At 42.5% G+C, this 20,424-nt stretch overlaps 1 protein-coding gene and 1 non-coding gene across 2 annotated transcripts in view; one reads left to right on the top strand and one right to left on the bottom strand.

Moving 5' to 3' along the window:
- Positions 1 to 2,952: 2,952 nt before the first annotated feature.
- NAPB (NSF attachment protein beta) overlaps positions 2,953 to 20,424 on the top strand; it is a 73,763-nt gene continuing 56,291 nt past the window's right edge. The window contains exon 1 of the mRNA XM_056137998.1: positions 2,953 to 3,088. Within this exon, the coding sequence (XP_055993973.1) occupies positions 2,991 to 3,088 (98 nt within the window). The 5' untranslated portion in view covers positions 2,953 to 2,990. The remainder of the gene's footprint in view (positions 3,089 to 20,424) is intronic.
- Positions 12,694 to 12,834, bottom strand: LOC130045630 (U4 spliceosomal RNA). The gene has a single exon (XR_008795597.1). It is a non-coding gene; the product is annotated as a U4 spliceosomal RNA (small nuclear RNA).

Genomic DNA, 20,424 nt, shown 5'->3' with positions numbered 1-20,424 from the left:
GCCATTTAAGCACATTAATTGCCATGATCCAGAAACTCACAAATGAATCTCAGAACCAAGCAGCTCACTGCAGAGATTTCTTCGAATCCTAGTTATTTAAAATTTTAGAATTCCAGGACATCTCATGCTATTCATAACAAGCAATATAGAATAAATTATCTAGCCTTTACCTGTGGGGCCGGCTTGAGTGGTGATAGAAAACTTCAAAATAATGATGGCGGGAAGGTGTAATGGTGATGGGATTGGTGTTAAAATATTGAATGTAATCAATTATTGTAAACAACTTTATGAAAATAAAATTTAAAAATAAATAAAAGGAAAAAAGAGGAAAATGCACGCTTCCTATACTCTAATGTAAGGAAACTTGACACAGAAAGTTAGTATCTTCATTTTTTTTTCTTGCTTTTCGGGTCACACCCCGCGATGCACAGGGGTAATACTCCTGGCTCTGCACTCAGGAATTACTCTTGGCGGTGCTCAGGGGGACCATATGGGATGCTGGGAATTGAACCCACGTCAGCTGTGTGCAAGGCAAACGCCCTACTCACTGTGCTATCTCTCCAGCCCTGAAAGTTAGTATCTTAGGAATTCCTATTTCCCGTAGATTGAAGTTTCTGCACTGAGTAAGGTTAGGAAACTGCTTCCATTGACATTTTGATGCTGTATTTAGGAGCTCTTGAGTTGGTCCCACCACTCCATTAAATCCCCAAGACATATCCAAACACATATTTAAACACATATCCACTTTTTGCACTTTTCCTCTTTATACTTGTATTTACTGCCAACTCTGTTTTTTCTGCCTTCTTGTCCCGTATTGTCCCCAAAAATAATTAGCTTTTCAAAGATAGAATAATGCATAATTATTAGTAAATACACTTTTGCCTAAATTCTGGGGTCTTTTTTTCCTAGAATGTTCTGCAATATATGAATTTTGTGACATGTGTTTTTATTACCTTTCTCTCTGGGCTGGAGAGATGGCAGATCGGTAGGGCATTTGCCTTGCATGCGGCTGGCCGGGCTGACCCAGGTTCGATTCCTCTGCCACTCTCGGAGAGCCTGGCAAGCTACCGAGAATATCTCACCTGCACGGCAAAGCCTGGCAACCTACCCATGATGTATTCGATATGCCAAACACAGTAACAACAATTCTCACAATGGAGACGTCACTGGGCCCGCTCGAGCAAATCAATGAACAACGGGAAGACAGTGCTACCTTTCTTTCTAAGAGTTTGGCCCTTCATGTCTTATGATCTGAAGATGGGCTTTACTTTTAAAAATATGTTTTGTAAAGTAACAAAATAGGAAACTAACACCCAAGAATGGCAGAGATTAGTACCAGGAATTTTACTCAATGACTCGGAGGACAACCACACATGTTAGGGGAAAAGGGAGCTCAGAAAGAGAAGGGAGCACCAAACAAAGTGTGTTGGGAGGATCCACCCACGATGGGAGAGCATGCCGAAAGTAGACTATCGACCAAACATGATTGCCACTCAATGCCTCTTTTGCAAACCACAGCACTCAAAAGGAGAGAGAGGGAAATGCCCTGCCACAGAGGCAGGGTGGGATGGGGGCTGGGGGATGGAAGGGATACTGGGATCCGTGGTGGTGGGAAATGCGCACTGGTGGAGGGATGGGTGTTTGATCATTGTATAATTGAAACCCAAGCACAAAAATATGTAAGTCTGCAACTGTACCTCATGATGTCTCACTATTAAAAAAATTAATTAATTTTTTTAAAAAATTAAAATAAAAATATGTTTTGTGTACTGATGCCCAGAATGTACTCAATAGCTTGAAATTGTCACGAGTTCTCACTTGGCAGTGATTTTCACATTCGCTTCAACATTTCTTCAGCAATGCCAAATGTAAATGGCTTCGTTTGGAAAAATAAATCTCTAAGGGATATATCTCGAATTTATTGGCTCATCTAGCATCTATCTATGGATAACTGTCCTAGATTAGAGGTTATTCTGGCAAGCAGGAATTCCATCTACTGTGGGCAGCATTATGTTAAGGACAATGTCTCACATATACTAGAAGCAATTCAGTCAATTAACGGAGTGAATATGTATATATTACAGACTAAAGCATTCTAGTCTAAGAAGAGAGGATCAACATCAGAAAGTTGCAGTACGGGCCAAATGAAAAGCAACTTCGTTAGATTGGTGAGAACGATGCATTTTTAAACGTCTTGTTCTGGAAATAAAAATAGCTCCTTATACCAGCTGTTGCTGGTAGGTGGGTGGATGGGTATCACACGATTAATTAAATGGCTTTGGGTGGCTTCCAGGTTCCCTTTTGCGGAGCTTGCAAGTAGAAGAGTGCTCCAATCTGTTACCAAATTCCCTCACGCATCCATGGCCCTATGTCGGTTGTCTCCACTACAGAGGGGATTCTTGAACTAATGAGATGTTGCATGTTTTAGGTGAAAAGCACTTTATTGGAAACTATGATTCCGTCCGCTCTTTATTTTTCATTTATTTATTCATTTTGCTTTTTGGGTCACACCTGGCGATTCACAGGGGTTCCTCCTGGTTCTGCACTCAAGAGTTACTCCTGGCAGTGCTCAGGGGACCATAAAGGGATGCTGGGAATTGAACCCGAGCAGCGTGCAGGCAAACGCCCTACCCGCTGCGCTATCGCTCCAGCAACCCACCGCCCCCGACCCCTACTCCCCCCTTTTAAAGGATTAAAGTTCACCTTGGCCCGGGATAACCACCGAGGGCCACGCCCCTAGTCTCAAGACCCCAGAACCCGCGGTGTGACCACTAGGATCTCACCCGCTCCTCCCTGAGGCCTCATGGGAATCGTAGTTGCCATGTCCGTGACGGTGGACACCGGTGCGGCGCCCCGGACTACAACTCCCGACAGCCCTCGCGCGCGCCCCCGCCCCGCCCCGCCCCGCCCCCGCGGCGAGACGACAGCGCTGAGGGCCGGAGGGCGCCCGGAGCTTCTGCGTGTCCGTGGAGGCGGCGGCGGCGGGCGCCATGGACAACGCGGGCAAGGAGCGTGAGGCCGTGCAGCTGATGGCGGAGGCCGAGAAGCGAGTCAAGGCCTCGCACTCGTTCCTTCGAGGGCTGTTCGGGTGAGCGGCGTACGGCGCCTGCCGGGGGCTCTGGCTCCCGCCCCTCCCCCAGAACCCTCGAGCCGGGACCCCTCCCCCTCGCTCCTCCCCCTCGCTCCCCCCTCCCCACCACCGCGCGCCCCTCGGGGTTGCATCCGCGGTGGGCACCCGCGGGGCGCATCCTACCGGGCAGCGCGGGCCGAGCGCGAGCCGCGGGGCGATGGATGAGTCAGCGCTTGGCCCGTGCCGCGGCGGCCCTCCCCGCCCGAGAGGCAGCGGGCCGTGCTCGCGGCCGGCGGCCGTGGGTCCGTGTCCGCGCGTGGCTGGCCCGTCGGGCCACTCGGTTCCTCCGCCTCGGGGTGAGGAGGCTTCACCTCTATGAGAGTGCGGCATCTCCGGGAGGCGGTCAGTTCTGATTCCCGACGGCGCGTACCCGGGTCTGTGGTATGCAGAGATGTTCACAAGTAAGAGTTCCCGACCACTGGAGTCTCTCCCAAATGTTGGTCCCGATTGGTTGGTTTTTAAATTCTTGTTTTGCTGCAGAATTTGGAAATGCAGTCAATAAATTCTAAGTCTGTTCCTTAAGAGTTAGGACAGTAGGAGTGCCGTCTAGTACTCTCTGGTTCACGAGGCAAATTAAATTTATTGTCTTGGCACTGCATTGCAGGAGGTGATGTTAGGGTCACAGCATTATTTACAGTGCTTCCTTGGAAGAAAATCTCATTGGCAGAGGAGGGAAACAGGTCAGCACCTGATGCTTCTCTCAGGGGAAGGCACCTTTCTGTGAAGAGTTCTTTCATTGTGTTTGTAAGTCGAGGCTGAATCTCGAGCCAATAATCCTAAGAATTTTGAGGGATTTTGTTCATTTCAGTAAATGTCATAGATTTTTTTTCTATTCTAACAGAACTAATAGTTTTTAAAATTTATTTTTTTAATTGAAGTAACATTGGTTTATAGAGTATAAATGTCTACATTTTAGGGAAACTCACTACACCATACCCACTACCAGAGTGCTAGTATTTCTACAACACTGTCTGTTTTACCATTTTAGCTCATCCTTTCATCCCTTGGTAACCTCAGTTCTGTAGCCAGAATCTAAGTTTCTGTTCATAAAAATCCTTATGGACTATGAAGTGTGTTTTCATTGCTGCAATTTCATTGTAACAAGTGAACATGAGCACAGACCGTTTCTTTAAAAGTAAAAAGCTTTTGTCTTGAGGAACAAAAGGTTTGTTCTTTGTTTCTTTTTATAAATTTCAGATGAGGTTATCTGTTGTCTTTTCCCTCTACCTTATTTAGTTTAGCATGTTGGCAGGATTTCAGCTTTTCTATTTTGGGTTTTTTTTGTGTGTATATGTTTGTTTTTTGTTTGGGCCCTACACCCAGCTGTGCTCCCGGCTTACAGGGTTTCTCCTGGCTTTGCCATCAGGAACCACTCCCGGAGTCATGTCTATGCAAGGGATAGACTTGCCCCCATGCAAGGCAAATGACCTATCACTGTACTATTTCTCTGACCGCACAAATTTCAGGTTTTCTAATGGCTGAAAAGATACCTTGTTTATTCGCTCATTTGTCACTGGATTGCTTCCAGAATTTATAAAGTAGCCCTGCAATAAATATAGTTGTACCTATATCTTTTGATATTAGTGTTTTTGTGTACTTTGGAGAGAGTCTATTTTGTTTTGTATTGGGGCTACCCCTGGCTGTGCTCAGGGCTTACTTCTGGCTCTGTGTCAGGGAATATGTGGGGCATATTCGGTGCAAGGGATGAACCTAAGTGCTTTAACCCTTGCACTATCTCTCCTTAACTCCTATACTATCTCTTTGCTCTAGGGGCTTTTTGTTTTTAAAGAAAAAACGTCTTTTCTCCATTGATTAGCAAGTCACATAGGAAGACTTGTCTCCATTGATTAGCAGGACATACAGGAAAACTTGCATCTTCTCCATCACAGTCAAGTTTGTACAGAGGTCATTGGATCATAGGTCTAAACTGAATATGGCCATCACTTTATCTTGGTTTTGATACCTAGGATAAGTTGCTTAAGCTCTCTTTGCCTTGGTTTCCTCTGCTATAAAACTGAAGTGATGATAGCACCTCTACCCAGTTCCTCCAAATTCCAGTGGGGGGGGGGAGGGGGGTCACACCCACCAACTGGCCCCCTGGTGCCGTGTAATCCCATCAGCAGCCAACACTCTGAGACTATAAAAACTAGGTCCCGGAACCGTGCGGCCGCATTTGCATTTGCGGCCGCACGACATCTTATCATGACATCTCATTCCTACTTTGACAAACTGGCAGGCTACCGAATGTAGCCTGCCTACACGGCAGAGTCTGGCAAACTCCCCGTGGCGTACCCAATATGCCAAATACCAGTAACAATGATGGGTCTCATTCTCCTAAAGAGCCTTGAATATAACCTCAGGGCCAGGATGAAGGAGACGTTACTGGAGCCTGCCCGAGGCAATCGACGAATAACAGGATGATCTGTGATCTGATCTGTGATGATAGCACATTTCACAGCTTGTGAGGATTTAGTTTATGTATGTGGACATTTAGAATTATTGTAGATGATGGTTATGAAATATTATGAAGTATATACTTCAGAATTTTCAGCCCAGTTATTTTAGAACGAACCAGAGAACCAGGCAGTTAAAGTGCCTTTTCCAGGATTTTTCTCTAAAAACGTTTTAGAAATTAAAAAACCCAGAGCACTTTATCACAGCCTTGGAGGACCTTTTGGACTAATTATTGTTATAATGAAATAAAATACAGTTTTTTATACATGTAAGTAATAAGACCCTGTTATTTTTCAGTAATATGTAATCACAGGGAAAGCATACTGAGTTCTTTAAGATTTAAGATGTGAGGTTTATTAATGTTACATAATTATTTGAAATCACTAGCACTAGTTTTTCCATCACTTGCAATGATAAGACAGATTCTGTATTGCTTTTTGAAATTTAGATCCTTGGAGCCAGGCTCGACTACTCCGCCCCTCTCTGAGAGCCCAGCAGGCTACGGAGAGTATCTCGCCTGCAGTGCCCACACAGCAAAACCTGGCAAGCTACCTGTGGTGTATTCAATATGCCAAACACAGTAACAACAAGTCTCACCACGTTACTGGGCCCTCTCAAGCAAATGGATGAACACGGGAGGACAGTGCTGCAGTGCTACATCATATTTGGCATCCCTTGACCCTCCTATGCTGGCGTACTTGTTATTCTACCCTGACTGCCTTCTTAGTTTTGCAATTTTCCCTTTTTACATTGTTACCATCTGTGTTATTCTTTAGTTATGTTACAGTGTAGCTCATCTCCCTGTCAGACTCAATGAATTGCCTAAGCACACTTACAGGTGGCAGTCCACATACTGAGGAACTGAACAGTATTCATTTTAAAGGAGACAGGTGATTCTGTGTTAACCTTAATGTAGCAGACATTAAAAAGTATTCATGGGTGAGAGTGCTAGTCCAGCAGGTAGGGTGCTTGCTTTGCACTCGGCTGACTTGGATTCAATCCCTGGTACCCCATTTGTTTTTGGTTTTGGTTTTTGGGTTTTTTTTCTTTCTTTTTGGGTCACACCCAGCAGTGCACAGGGGTTACTCCTGGTTCTGTACTCAGGAATTACTCCTGGCGGTGCTCGGGGGACCATCTGGGACGCTGGGAGTTGAACCTGGGTCGACCCCCATGCAAGGCAAACGCCCTCCCCGCTGTGCTATCGCTCCAGCCCTGGTACCCCATTTGATCCCAGAAACCCACCAGGAGTAAGCCCTGACCACCTCTGGGTATAGCCCCAAGTCCCCCAAAATAAAATTAAGAGATGCTTACTGTAGATATTTCCTAGCAGAGATTGATTCTTTTGTAAAGTTCCAGTTGCGAATTATGTCCTGCTAGTTTATCTCTTTCTTCATTCAGTGCTTATCCACTACCTATGCAGATTTTTTGGTGATAGTGTATTCTTATTAGTATTGTATAGATTTTGGCTGTTGTTTTCAGTAAAACTGAATAAGTATGAGAGTCAGCTCGATAGCACAGCGGGTAGGGCGTTCGCCTCACAAGCGGCCAACATGGCCGACCCAAGTTCGATTCCTCCGCCCCTCTCGGAGAGCCCGGCAAGCTACCGAGAGTATTCGATATGCCAGACACAGTAACAACAAAGTCTCCAATGGAGACGTTACTGGGCCCGCTCGAGCAAATCGACGATCAACGGGAGGGCCTTTACTTTTTACTTTACTTTAATGAGAGAGAAGATAAAGTTCTCTGCAGAATTGTCAGTGTTCTTTCCTCATATCCTTCCTGTAGGACAAGAGCTTTTGGTGCAGCGAGCCTCTCATCCAGTGTTCGTGATGTTATGTTTTTCTGTTCACTGTCAGTTAAAGGGGCACTTGACTTTGTCATTATGGAAGTAAAGTCTACTCTTGAAAGGCTTAGTTATAGTGTAATAGAAATACCACCCCAAAAGTAGCGCTTTCTTATTTGTTTGTAGAGATGTACCATTATCAAATTCACATTCTGATTTATAATCTTAATGAACTTCTATTATGATCTTACATTGGACCAGTTCTACCAGTGCAATACTTTTGAATTGTAAAGGCTTCTCTGCTATTCTCTAGTCTTATACTGGAAGACCAGATTGGGAATAATCTGCGCAGTGTACCCTGATGAAAGTGGCCATCCTTAAAAGTGGCCATTTAAGAATGGTAGTGGGGGGGGGGGGGGCGAAGAATGGTAGTGGAAGGATGCTCTGGATAGGTAATACTAGTCTTTTGCTTTTGAATGTTCCCCCACCTGAAATTTTTGTTGTTGAGATTTTGTTTACAATACTGTTAGGTCATTATTTTATAATTGCAGAGATATTTTCACATTACCCCGGAGTCTGTCCCCTCCCCTCTGCTCCATTTCCAGGTCTGTTTATCCTGCCTCTAGATTTGTTTCCATTGGGTATTGTCTACCCCCTTTTTTAAAAAATTTTTTATACTCAGCATCTGAGTAAAATAATCTGGTATTTATTGTTTACTTTTGACTCATTTCTCTTTGCTTGATACCCTCCAATTCCATCGAAATTGTAGCAAACTGCAAAATTTCATCATTTCTCATACTGAATAATACTGCGTTGTGTATACTTTATCACAGTTCCTTTTAATCTTCTTTCTGTTCATTTGTTTTTGGGCCATACCCAGCGGTGCCCAGGGGTTACTCCTGGCTCTGCAGTCAGGAATTATTTTGGGGGGTGCTTGGGGAGCTCTATGGGATGTCAGGAATCAAATCCAGGTTGGCCATGTGCAAGGCAAGCACCCTACCCACTGTACTATTGCACCAGCCCTCACAGTTTCTTTCTTGAAATTTATTTTTTTATTTTGGGGCCACACCCGGCTGTGTTTGGGGCTTATTCCTGACTTTATACCCAGGGATCACTTTTGGTGGGGACCAGGGAATATATGTGACCAGGCTTGAACCTCGCTTGGCCGCATGTAAGGCAAGCACCCTACTTGTGGTACTGTGTCTTTGACCCGTCATTATTCTTTTTTGGGGGGGTGCACCCACCCCCAGCAATGCTCAGGGGTTACTCCTGGCTCTGCACTCAGGAATTACTCCTAGCGGTGCTGGGGGACCATATGGGATGCGAGGGATTGAACCCAGGTTGGCCGGGTGCAAGGCAAATGCCCTACCTGCTGTACTATCGCTCCAGCCCCCCCGTCATTATTCTTAATTTCATTTTATTTTCACAAAGATTGTGTTTAAGTTTTGCTAAACTATAGCAGAAAATTATGATTGCATTTATAAAGAATTTAGGTTTTCCTTAGTTAAAATGGTCAGTCTGGGAATGTGGAGACGGTACAGAGAGTGTGTCTGGCACATGTGAGGTCCTGAAATTATTTCTGGCGTCGAATAGCCCTGCACTGCTGGGTATGGCCTTGGTAGCCACCAGTACCCAGAGTTATTCAGATGCAGATGAAACTCTAAAATATTAGTAGCCTAAGTTTTTAAGAAAATAGGTGGGATAATATAAGACTTAAAATAGTATTAATAAAATAATATATGTTGGTTATGTTTATATTTTATAAATATGTATGAAAGTTAATAATATAAATTGCAAAGTTGTACAAATTTTATATGACCCTGTTAAATAAGCCATACTAGGGTCTGAGTGATAGTATAGTGGGTAGGGTGCTTGTCTTAGAAACTGACCCAGTTTCCAACCCCTGGTATCACATATAGTCTCTTGGACCAGGATTGATCCTGAGTGCAGAGCCAGGAGTAAGCCCTGAGCAGAACCTGGTGTGCTCCCTTCCCAACCCTAAACAAAAAACAACAACAACAACAACAAAAACCCAATACTTAACTTCTGGTTATTTTGGCTTTCAAGTGGGTGAGGAACAGAATCTGCATTTCAGGGTTTTAAGATTAAATAGGGTGCTGGAAAGCTTATTAAGTCACACAGCTCTATTGCTGTTAATTATAATCATTTGGTTTGCTAATTTTAGTGTCAAGTTACACAGTTTGTATACCAAATGATAATCCTTTCCTGGATAGTTTCATTTTTTCCTACAGTGTTCACCCTGTTTTTCCTATTGCTTGGAACCCCTGAGGTGCAGAGTGACTTAGAAGACTTGGAGGCCCCCGTGGCGGTGTGTGGCCTTGGCTTTTTAGCTCCTTAGGAGGCTCAGCACCTCACTCAGCATGTGCTGGTGCTTGTTGAATATTGGTGAGGAGAATGAGTATATAGATTTTAATATATATGCTGAAGGGTTTTGTTTTTTGTTTTGGGGGGATGCCTCTCCCAGCTCTTCTCAGGACTTATTCCTGGTTTTACACTCAGGGATCATTCCTGGCAGTGCTTGGGGGCCATATATGGTGCTGAGGACCATATGGGGTGCCGGGTATGGTACTCCGTCATCTGTGTGCAAGGCAAACATCTTCCCCACTCTGCTCCCCCCACCCAACCTCCCACCTTTTTTCTTTTTTGTCTAGCAAAGGCAGCAAGGTGAATGGGAATTCATGTAACTTTTATGTCTATGTGTAACTCTGTGTAATTGTTAACATTTTATCTGTATTAGGGTACTTTATGATTTATTTCATACATCTATTAATACTGCCAAAAATGAGGAAGAATTTAGCATCACTTAAATGATCTTATGCTTTTTTCTTTAGTTCCTGTTTTTACTTAATTTTCTCTCGGTCACTAAGTTATTTTTATGTATCACAGTCCTCCCGTTGTTCATCAATTTGCTCCAGCAGGCCCAGTAATGTCTCCATCGTGAGACTTGTTACTGTGTTTGGCATATTGAATATGTCATGGATAGCTTGTCACGGGTAGCTTGCCAGGCTTTGCCGTGTGGGCAAGATACTGTCAGTAGCTTGCCGGGCTCTCCGAAAGAGATGGAGGAATTGAACCCGGCTCAGCCGGGCCGACTTTACACAAGACAAACATCCTACCGCTGTGCTATTGCCGCGCGCACATTTTTATGTATAAATAACAATAAGCCCTGTGATTGTACTTTTATTTTATTTATTTATTTATTTTGGCTTTTTGGGTCACACCCGGCAATGCACAGGGGTTACTCCTGGCTCTGCGCTCAGGAATTACCCCTGGCAGTGCTCAGGGGACCATATGGGATGCTGGGAACCGAACCCGGGTCGGCCACGTGCAAGGCAAATGCCCTACCCGCTGTGCTATTGCTCCAGCCCCGTGATTGTACTTTTAAAGTTTTACAAGTTGTTCCATGTTTCTGAGAATTTTTACAGAATGATTCAGTGTATGTCTTGCAAGTAAGAGTATTTTTGAGATGCCAGTAAAATGACCTTGAACCCTGAGTGTGCAGGCAGGACACAAGGTCTTCCTAGGAAGCCTTAGACTCTGCTCTTAAGCTGTTTATTCTTTTGATTAGATGATAAAATCAATACTCAGCTTTCATATCTTCAAAGAATTTTCAGGACTGGAGGTATCTCTCAGCTAACCTGGTCCAGTTTTTTTCTCCTTCTGGCCCAGCACCCAAACCCTAACACTGCTGGATGTGATCCCAAAACAAAAACAAACAAAAAGAATTTTCAGTGATTAATCCTTAAGAGTTCATCACAGTAAGGAGCTCTGGAAGTAGAATTTTAGATTGTTCAATATTTCAGTATGTGAATGGAGCTTATAGTAATTAAGTGGAACTCAACAGATTAAGAGATATTTTCTTGAATTAAAGTGTAAATCTTTCTGTGGTAAGGAAGCATTTATTATCAGTTCCTGTTAAGGAGTATTTTCATTCAGAATTGGATAAAACATGTTTTAAGGCTATTTTAATATCTGTGGAGCTAAAGAGGTTTTGCTACTCCTTAATGTTAATAATTAGATTGTATTGGTTTTTGAGAGATTGTATAGTGTAAGACACTGCCTTGCATCAGACCAACTCAGTTTCAGTCCCTGGCACTGAATATATCCCCCAAATCTGCCAAGAGTGATCCTTTGGCAGAGCAAGGAGTAAACCCTGAGCAAAGCTGGGTGTGGCAAAAATGCTGTTGTCTTGAATAGCCAATGGATGTTCTCATGCAGAACATAACTGCAGTCTTTGAATTATCCTCTGAATTATGAGGATTTATTTTATAAATATCTGTTGGAGTCTTTTATTTTGATTCTTCTGTTTATAGTTTGTTTCTAGGCTTCTAGGTGAAGTATGCTGTACGTGCCTCATGATAAGAATTTGGAAAAATTTAATTTTTGTATGTTCTATTCTTTGAAAGTTTAAGTAGAATCCCCTTATTAATATGTAACTCTGTTGGTAACTTTCTCTTTTTTCTTTGAAATTTAAAATGTTTATCTTTACTGAGGTCAGCTTTACTAAATTGTGTTTTAGCAGAGAATTACTAATTTATTTAGGTTTCTGGGCTACACCCTTTAGTGCCTATAGAGTTGTGGTTCTTATGCACATTCTGGTTGTAGGGCTTACCAGAGGTTGCCTTGGCACTTAGACTTATGTTCCTGGAAATTTTCCTTCTGATTGTGGGGTTTGCATCTCTGTAGTTGCAGTGCTAACATTCTTCTGTCAGTGATGAGTGGGAGGTTGCACACTCTGTTTCAGCACCCTGAGTCCTGGGAGCAGGACACTGGATAGTGCTTAGTACGTGTGACTAGTTCTGGGGGTCAGAATTGCAGCCTCATACTTACAGGAAAAGTGCTTTCACTGCCAAGCTGTTTCCTGGAACCCACTGATGATTTTTGTTCTAAAAATCAAATACTTTGAGATACTAGTTTCATTAGTTTTTATATTTTCTGATTTATGTAAAGGACGGGCTGGAGCAATAGCACAGCGGGTAGGGCGTTTGCCTTGCACGCAGCCAATGTGGTCGACCTGAGTTCGATTCCTCCGCCCCTCCCGGAGAGCCTGACAAGCTACCCGTGACGTATTCAATATGCCAAACACAGTAACAAGTCTCGCAATGTTACTGGGCCTGCTCGAGCAAATCCATGAACAACAGGAGGAGAGTGACAGTGATATAAAGGACAAATCCTGCATTTACTGTTTTCTTTTGTACACTTCCCCTGGCTTTGGGGGAGGTTTTGGGGATGGTATTTAATTTACTATTTCCATTATATTAATTATATCATTAAATATACACATGTATGAGTTTTTCTTTAAAATTATATGAATATTTTAGTGGTATTCTATAGGTCCTGATATTAGTGAATTTTCATTTTTATCAGCTTTGGGAAAAGTTTTCAATTAGCAATATTGCACCTTGGATAAACCTCATTGCCTATGATACTGCCACTGCGTAAAGCTCATTTTTACCGGCTTTTAACTAAATTCTGGAGGCGTTTTTTTAACAGGTGTATTGGCTTTTAGGTATATCACTAATTTCTAATTTTGTTTTGTTTTTTAAATTTTTTATTAGTGAATCACCGTGAAGTACAGTTACAGACTTAAAAACTTTTGTGCATGCATTTCAGTCATGTAATGATTGAGTACCCATCCCTCCACCAGTGCCCATTTTCCACCACCAATGGTCCCATCATCCCTCCCACCACCCCCATCCCGTCCCCTTCACATTACCCCCCCTCTGTTGCAGGGCATTCCCTTTTGCTCTCTCTCTTTTTGGGTGTTGTGGTTTGCAATAGAGGTATTAAGTGACCATCATGTTTGGTCTATAGTCTACTTTCAGCACGCATCTCCCATCCCGAGCGGGCCCTCCTACCACCCTTTACTTGGTGGTCCCTTTTCTATCTGAGCTGCCTTTCCCCCCAGGATTCGAGGCCAACTTCTAAGCTGTGGAGTAATCCTCCTGGTACTAATCTCTACTATTCTTGGGTGTTAGTCTCCCATTCTGTTACTTTATATTCCGCAAATGAGTGCAATCTTTCTGAGTCTGTCCCTCTCTTTCTGACTCATTTCGTTAAACATGATACTTTCCAAGTTGATCCACCTATATGAAAATTTCATGACATCATCATTTCTAACAGCTACATAGTATTGCATTGTGTAGATATACCAAAGTTTCTTTAACCAGTCATCTGTTCTAGGGCACTCGGGTTTTCTCCAGATTTGGGTTATTGTAAACAGTGCTGCAATGAACATTTAAGTACAGATGTCATTTCTTTTATACTTTTTTTCATCTCTGGGATGTATTCCCAGAAGTGGTATTGCTGGGGCAACTGGGAGCTCAAATTTCTAATTTTTTGAGAGACGTCCATCCTATTTTCCAAAAGGGCTGAACCAGTTGGCATTCCCACCAGAAGTGAAGGAGAGTCCTTTTCTCCCCACATTCATGCCAACGACAATGAGATACCATGTCACACCACACAGACTGGCACACATCCAGATCATTTTTCTTTTTAAATGAATCACTGTGAGGTATAGTTACAGACTTACAAACTTTTGTGCTTACATTTCAGTCATACAATGATGAGTAACCATCCCTCCACCAGTCCCTTTCTCCCCACATCCACGCCAACACCGGTTGCTTTTGTTCTTTTGTATGATTCCTCCGCCCCTCTCGGAGAGCCCAGCAAGCTACCGAGAGTATCTCGCCCACACGGCAGAGCCTGGCAAGCTATCTGTGACGTATTCAATATGCCAAACACAGTAACAATAAGTCTCCAAAAAATGGAGACGTGACTGGGCCCGCTCGAGCAAATCGATGAACAACGGGAGGACAGTGACAGTGACAGTATGAGTGCCAGTCTCTGGTGTGAGATGATATCTCATTGTTGTTTTGATCTGCATCTCCCTGATAATTAGTGATTCGCAAGTCAATCAGCATAATCCATCATACCATACCCTGTCTTCAATGTACCTTATATATTCCAGTCTGATGTTGAAGTCTTTAATCCATTTTGATCTGACTTTTGTGCATGGTGTTAGGTAGAGTTATGAGCCCATTTTTTTTGCATGTAGCTGTCCTGTTTTGCCAGCACCATTTGTTAAAGAGGCTTTCCTTGCTCCACTTAAATTTCTTGCTCCCTTATCAAAGATTAGATGATCTTATCTTTGAGGGTGTGTGTGAGAATACTCAACCATGTGCCATTGGTCTGTGGCTCTGCCTTTGTTCCAGTACCATGCTGTTTTAATTATTACTGCTTTATAGTAGAGTTTGAGGTTGGTGCCTCAAGATGCCTTCCATCTTCTTTTCCCCCAAGAATTGCTTTAGCTATTCGTGGGGGTTTATTGTTCCATATGAATTTCAGGAGTGTTTGATCTACTTCTTTGAAGAATTTCATGGGTATCCTTATAGGGATCATATTGAATCTGCATAATGCTTTATTGCATTTTGACAATGTTAATTCTCCCAATTCATGAGCAGGAGGGTGTTTCCATTTCCTCATCCTCTTTTATTTCGTGAAGTAGCATTTTGTAGTTTTCTTTGTACAGGTCCTTTACCTCCTTAGGTAAGCTGTTTCTGAGGTACTTAATTTTCTAAGGCATGATTGTGAATGGGATGGATTTTTTTCATGTAGCTTTCCTAATATCTCATTTTTGCTTATAGGAAAGCCATGGACTTTTGGGTATTGATTTTATAGCCTGCGACTATACTATACAAGTCTATAGTTTCTATGAGTTTCTTGGCAGAGGCTTTAGGGTTCTCTAAATATATTATCATATCATTTGCAAATAGTGAGAGCTTGATTTCTTCCTTTCTTATCCGGATGCCCTTAACATCTTTTTCTTGCTTAACCACTATTGCAGGTACTTCTGATACTATATTGAACAGTAGTGGTGAGAGTGGGCATCCTTGTCTCGTCCCCGATCTTAGAGGGAAGGCTCTTAGTTTTTCTCCATTGAAGATAATGCTTGCCATAGGCTTGTGGTAGATGGCTTTGACTATATTGAGGAAAGTTCCTTCAAAACCCATTTTGGTGAGAGTTTTCATCATAAACGGTACCAGATCTTGTCAATTGCTTTTTCTGAATCTGTTGATAGGATTGTATGGTTTTTATCTTTTCTTTTGTTGATATGATGGATTATGTTGATTGATTTCTGAATGTTAAACAATCCTTGCAACCCCGGGATGAATCCCACTTAGTGATACTGTATGATCTTTTTGATGAATTGTTGGATTCTATTTGCTAATATATTTTTGAGGATCTTCGCATCTGTGTTCATCAGGGATATTAGCCTGTAGTTTTCTTTGTTAGTGGTGTCTTGGCTTGCTTTTGGTATTAGAGAGAGACGTGCCTCATAGAAACTCTTTGGGAGAGTTTCTGTTTCTTCAATTTCCTGGAAAAGCTTGAGAAGAACTGGCAATAGGTCCTCTTTAAATGTTTGGAAGAATTCGCAAGTGAATCCATCAGGACCTGGGCTTTTGTTTTTGTGAAGACTCTTGATTACAGTTTCAATTTCCTTGATAATGATAGATCTATTCAGTTATTCCAAATCTTCGTGATTCCGTCTTGGGAGATTATAGGAATCCAGGAATTTATCCATTTTTTCTAGGTTCTCTTGTTTTGTGGCATACAGATTTCAAAGTAGTCCCTGATGATCTTTTGAATTTCTTTGGTTTCTGTTGTGATGCTCCCATTTACATTTCTGATTTGGTTTATTTGGTCTCTTTCTTTGTGAGTCTTGCTAGTGGTTTATCAATCTTGTTTATTTTCTCAAAGAACCATCTCTTGGTTTCATATATTTGGGGGATTGGGGCGGGGGTTCATGTGGTTAATTTTGGCTCTAAGTTTTGTTATTTCTTTCCTTCTCCCTGGTTTGGGGTTTTTTTGTTGGTCCTTTCTAAGATCTTGAGGTGTGAAGTCAAGTTATTTATGTAGACCCTTTTTTCCTTCCTGAGAAACGCGGGCAGTGCTATAAATTTTCCCCTTAGGGCTTTAGCTGATTCCCATAGATTCCCATAGATCGTGTCTTCATTCCCATTTGTTTCCAGGTATCTTTTGATTTCTTCCTTGATTTCCTTCCTGACCACTCGTTGTTCAACATTGAGTTGTTTAATTTCCAGGTGTTTGCTTTGGTTCTCCATGTCTGTGTGTGATTAACTTTTATCTTCGGTGCATCATGGTCTGAAAAGTTAGTTGATATAATCTCTATCTTCCTGATTCCATTGAGGTATGTTTTGTGACCCAGCACATAGTCTGTTTTGGAAAATGTTTCATGAGCACTGGGGGGAAAATGTGTATTCTTTTGGGGGGGGGGGGGAATGTAAAGTCCTGTGAAGATCTATTAGTGCTCTCTTCTATTTCTTCCTTCAAAGCCAGTGTTTCCTTGCTGAGTTTTATTCTTGTTGATCTATCTAAGGTGGTATTGAAGTCTCCAACTACTATTGTTTTGCTAGCAATCTTCCTTAAAATCTCTTAGCAGTTGTTTTGAGTATTTAGCTGGTTACTCATTTGGTGCATATACGTTTAGGAAAGTGATTTTATTCCTGCTTTACTTATCCCTTGATTAATAAAAATGACCTTCGCTGTCCCTCCTAATCTTTTTCAGCCTGAAATCTATGTTGTCAGATACTAGTATGGCCACCCTGGCTTTTTTGAGGGAGTTGTTTGCTTGTCAGATTGTTTTCCAGCCTTTGACTTTTTTTTTTCTTTTTGGGTCACACCTGGAAATGCTCAGGGGTTACTCCTGGCTTTGCACTCAGGAATCACTCCTGGCAGTGCTCAGGGTACCATATGGGGTTCTGGGAATCGAACCTGAGCTGGCCACGTGCAAGGCAAACGTCCTACCAGCTGTGCTATTGCTCCAGCCCCTCCATCCTTTGACTTTGAGTCTGTTTTTGCTCCAACTGTTCAGATGTGTTTCTTGTAGGCAGCAGAATGTTTGGTTCAGTTTCTGAATCCATTTTTCTAGTCTGTGTCTCTTAATTGGTGCATTTAGACCATTGACATTGAGAGAGATTATTGTCATAAGATTTTGTGCCGTCTTTCTGTAGGGTTTCATTGTGCTTATAGGGGTTTTTCTTGTCTTACAATAGCCCCTTTATTTCTTCTTTTAAGTTTGGTTCTGAGTCTGTGAAGTTCCTGAACTGTTATTTATACATGAAATAGTGTGTCTTTCCTTTGAGTTTGAGTGTAAGTTTAGCCATAGAAAGTATTCTTGGTGAGGCGTCCATTTCATTGAGTTTTTTCACTATATCCCACCATCATCTTCGGGCTTGGAAGGATTTCCTCTCATAGGTCTGCTGTAAATCTAAGGGGTGCTCCTTTGTATGTGATTTCCTTCTTTGACCTTGCTGCTTGCAGTATCGTGTCTCTTATCCATGGCATCCATCATTCTGACTATGATATGTCTTGGAGTCTTTTTATTAGGGTCTCTTTTATCTAGCACTCTTCGGGCTCCTTGTTCTGGATGTCCACATTTTTCAACTCTGGGAACTTCTCAGCAATGAAATCTTTAACTATGGCTTTTTCACTGGGGTTGCCTCCCTGTCCTGTCCTTCTGGTACTCCGATGATTCTTATGTTGTTCCTCTTGAGTTCATCCCCTAGGCACTGTGATTCACAATATTGATAATGACAATATTGATATTAATCATGCATAAAACATTCCAACCCCACATCACCACCAGATTCAGTGTCCTATCTCTATACCACCTTACCACATTTTGCCCACACCCTTTACAATGATAATTGTGTTTGCTCACTTTAGGACTGTTTTATGTAAGAGGATTTTCTCTCTGTTAGTATGTGACCTCGGCTGCCCATATTAGGGAAGAGTTTGTCCTCTTCCCATGGAATCCTATTTTGTCTGTGGAATTGAGTGGAAATGTAAGGTTACATGCATAATTTAAGCAGAAAATGTAGGAAATAGTGCTTCTGCCTAGACAGAGGGTTCACTTTTTTAAAAGTCTTTTCTCTCCTTTATTTTATTTTCATTCTCTTGCTATACTTTTTTGGGAGGGAGTTTGGATCCTGTACATCAGAGTGTAGGGGCTACTTGGTGCTTTAGGGGCCTTGGGCTGGATGCTATGCTGTATTTGGGATAGAACTGTGGCCTCCATGAGCTTTCTGTCTGTCCTGTTACCATTAATATCAGTGAAATTTGTTACTAGGTGGTTTGAGCCAAGATGTCCTTTCTGAGATGATTTAATCTGTTTTTCTTTTCTCCTAGAATTTGAAGTAAGTGTTCACTGTCTTAATTTTTCCTCCTATATAGCACTGTCCACTGTCACTGCCCTCCCGTTCATTGATTTGCTTGAGTGGGTACCAGTAACGTCTCCATTGTGAACCTTGTTACCGTTTTTGGCATGTCGAATACGCCACAAAGAGCTTGCCATGCTCTGCCATACGGGTGAGATACTCTCGCTAGCTTGCTGGGCTCTCTGAGAAGGATGGAGGGAATCGAACCCAGGTCAGCCGCATGCAAAGCAAATGCCTTACCTGCTGTGCTATCATTCCAGCCCTTCCTCCTATATAGGGGAGGAAAACTGTAACTGATTTCCTCTACTAGGTTTTTCCATTCCAGGCCTGCACATTAGACTGACAAAAGACTAATTAATAAGAGAATGGTATGTTAGTATGTGTCATTTAAATCCTAGGGGAGGAAACTCAGTGAGTAGTAACTCAAAGGGTGGTTAGAACTTGGATTTGTGTAGCTTTAGGAAGCACAATATAGCGGGTATTTGTAGAGAAGTGTCCAAGGAAAAGGATCTGCTCTAGTTCTGTGTAGCTACTCTTCCTCATGAGAAGAGAGAAGGAGCTAACTTAGTTATGGGTAAGGACTGGTAGTTTCTCTCCCTGAGGTTTTTGGACAACTAAAATGCTAATCTATATTTTGAGTCCTTTGACATAGTTTCATACTTCTTTAAGGTATTTTTTAGAGCACTGTATTTTGTCTCCAGTTCTGCTTTCTTGCCATCGTAGCAGTTATTGTCACTACGAATTTGTACTCTAAGATCTGGTTATTTTAGAAGCAGCTCATTTACAGTGCTGAGCAGTTGTTACCTTTTCTTTTGAGTGTGTGTATATTTGTGTGTGTGTGTCATTTTGTGTCATTAGTACCACAGATTCTACTCGAACATCTCCCTCTTTCCACCCACTATTTAAAAAGAGCTTGTATGATAGATGTCAGTCTTTTACAGTGCTCCCAAAGAGTGCTGGTTCAGGATGAGTGTGAGTTTTCACACTCACCACGCAATACAAGAAACAATACATAAGAAATAAGAAGGGTGGGCTGTTGGCAATGGTAGGCCTGCATGCAGGCCAAGCACAGGCAGTATGGACCGGGGCAGCCTCCCCAGGCTCTTTCGGGACAACAGATGAAGGATGGGCAATGGGCGAACTCGATGGTGTCGTCTGATCTCTCCTTTTATGGTGCAGTCGTGGTCATCCTTATGACCACGGTCTCAGTCATCAGAGTTCCATCATCCTAGTCTCCTCGTGGACCTCAAGGTTTCCAGTCTCAGTTTTCCTCCTCATCTTGTCTTCTCTTTGTTGCTGTGCTCTCTTTCTGTCTTCATCCTTTGTGCTCTGCTTCTATGTGTGCATTGTGCTCTTTTCTGTCTCTCTAATCTCTGACTCTAGTCTCAGTCTCTCCTCTCTAGTCTCAATAGTCTGCTGAGGTTGTCTTCTTCAGTCTCTGGTCTCATCTTTCTCTGCCATTGTCTTTTTCATTTTCTACTTATAACCTTGGCGTTGTGTCTTCTCTTAAGTCCTCTGTCTTCTGTCCATGCTCTGTCTCAAAAGTCTTCTGACCTTCTCTCTTCTGACTAAGCTTCTCACCATCTGACCATTCTAACCCTGACCTCTTTAAGTTTTCTTTCTCTCTTCTTCTGACCTTCTGTCCTGTAATTTCCTGATCAAGCTTCTGACCTGTCTCCTTGGCGACTTCCTGCTTGCTCTGCTTCTGTCATTCCTCTGAAGCCTTCTAACCATCTGATCCCTCCAGCCCCTTACAGCATAGTTTTATAGAAATCATATAGTTTGGGGATAAAAAA

Source organism: Sorex fumeus, unplaced genomic scaffold (assembly GCF_029834395.1).
Source record: "Sorex fumeus unplaced genomic scaffold, SorFum_2.1 ptg000128l, whole genome shotgun sequence".
In the NCBI taxonomy this organism is placed as follows: Eukaryota; Metazoa; Chordata; class Mammalia; order Eulipotyphla; family Soricidae; genus Sorex; species Sorex fumeus.
Note: the sequence above shows the minus strand (reverse complement) of the source record. Positions and strands in the feature narration are given on the sequence as shown.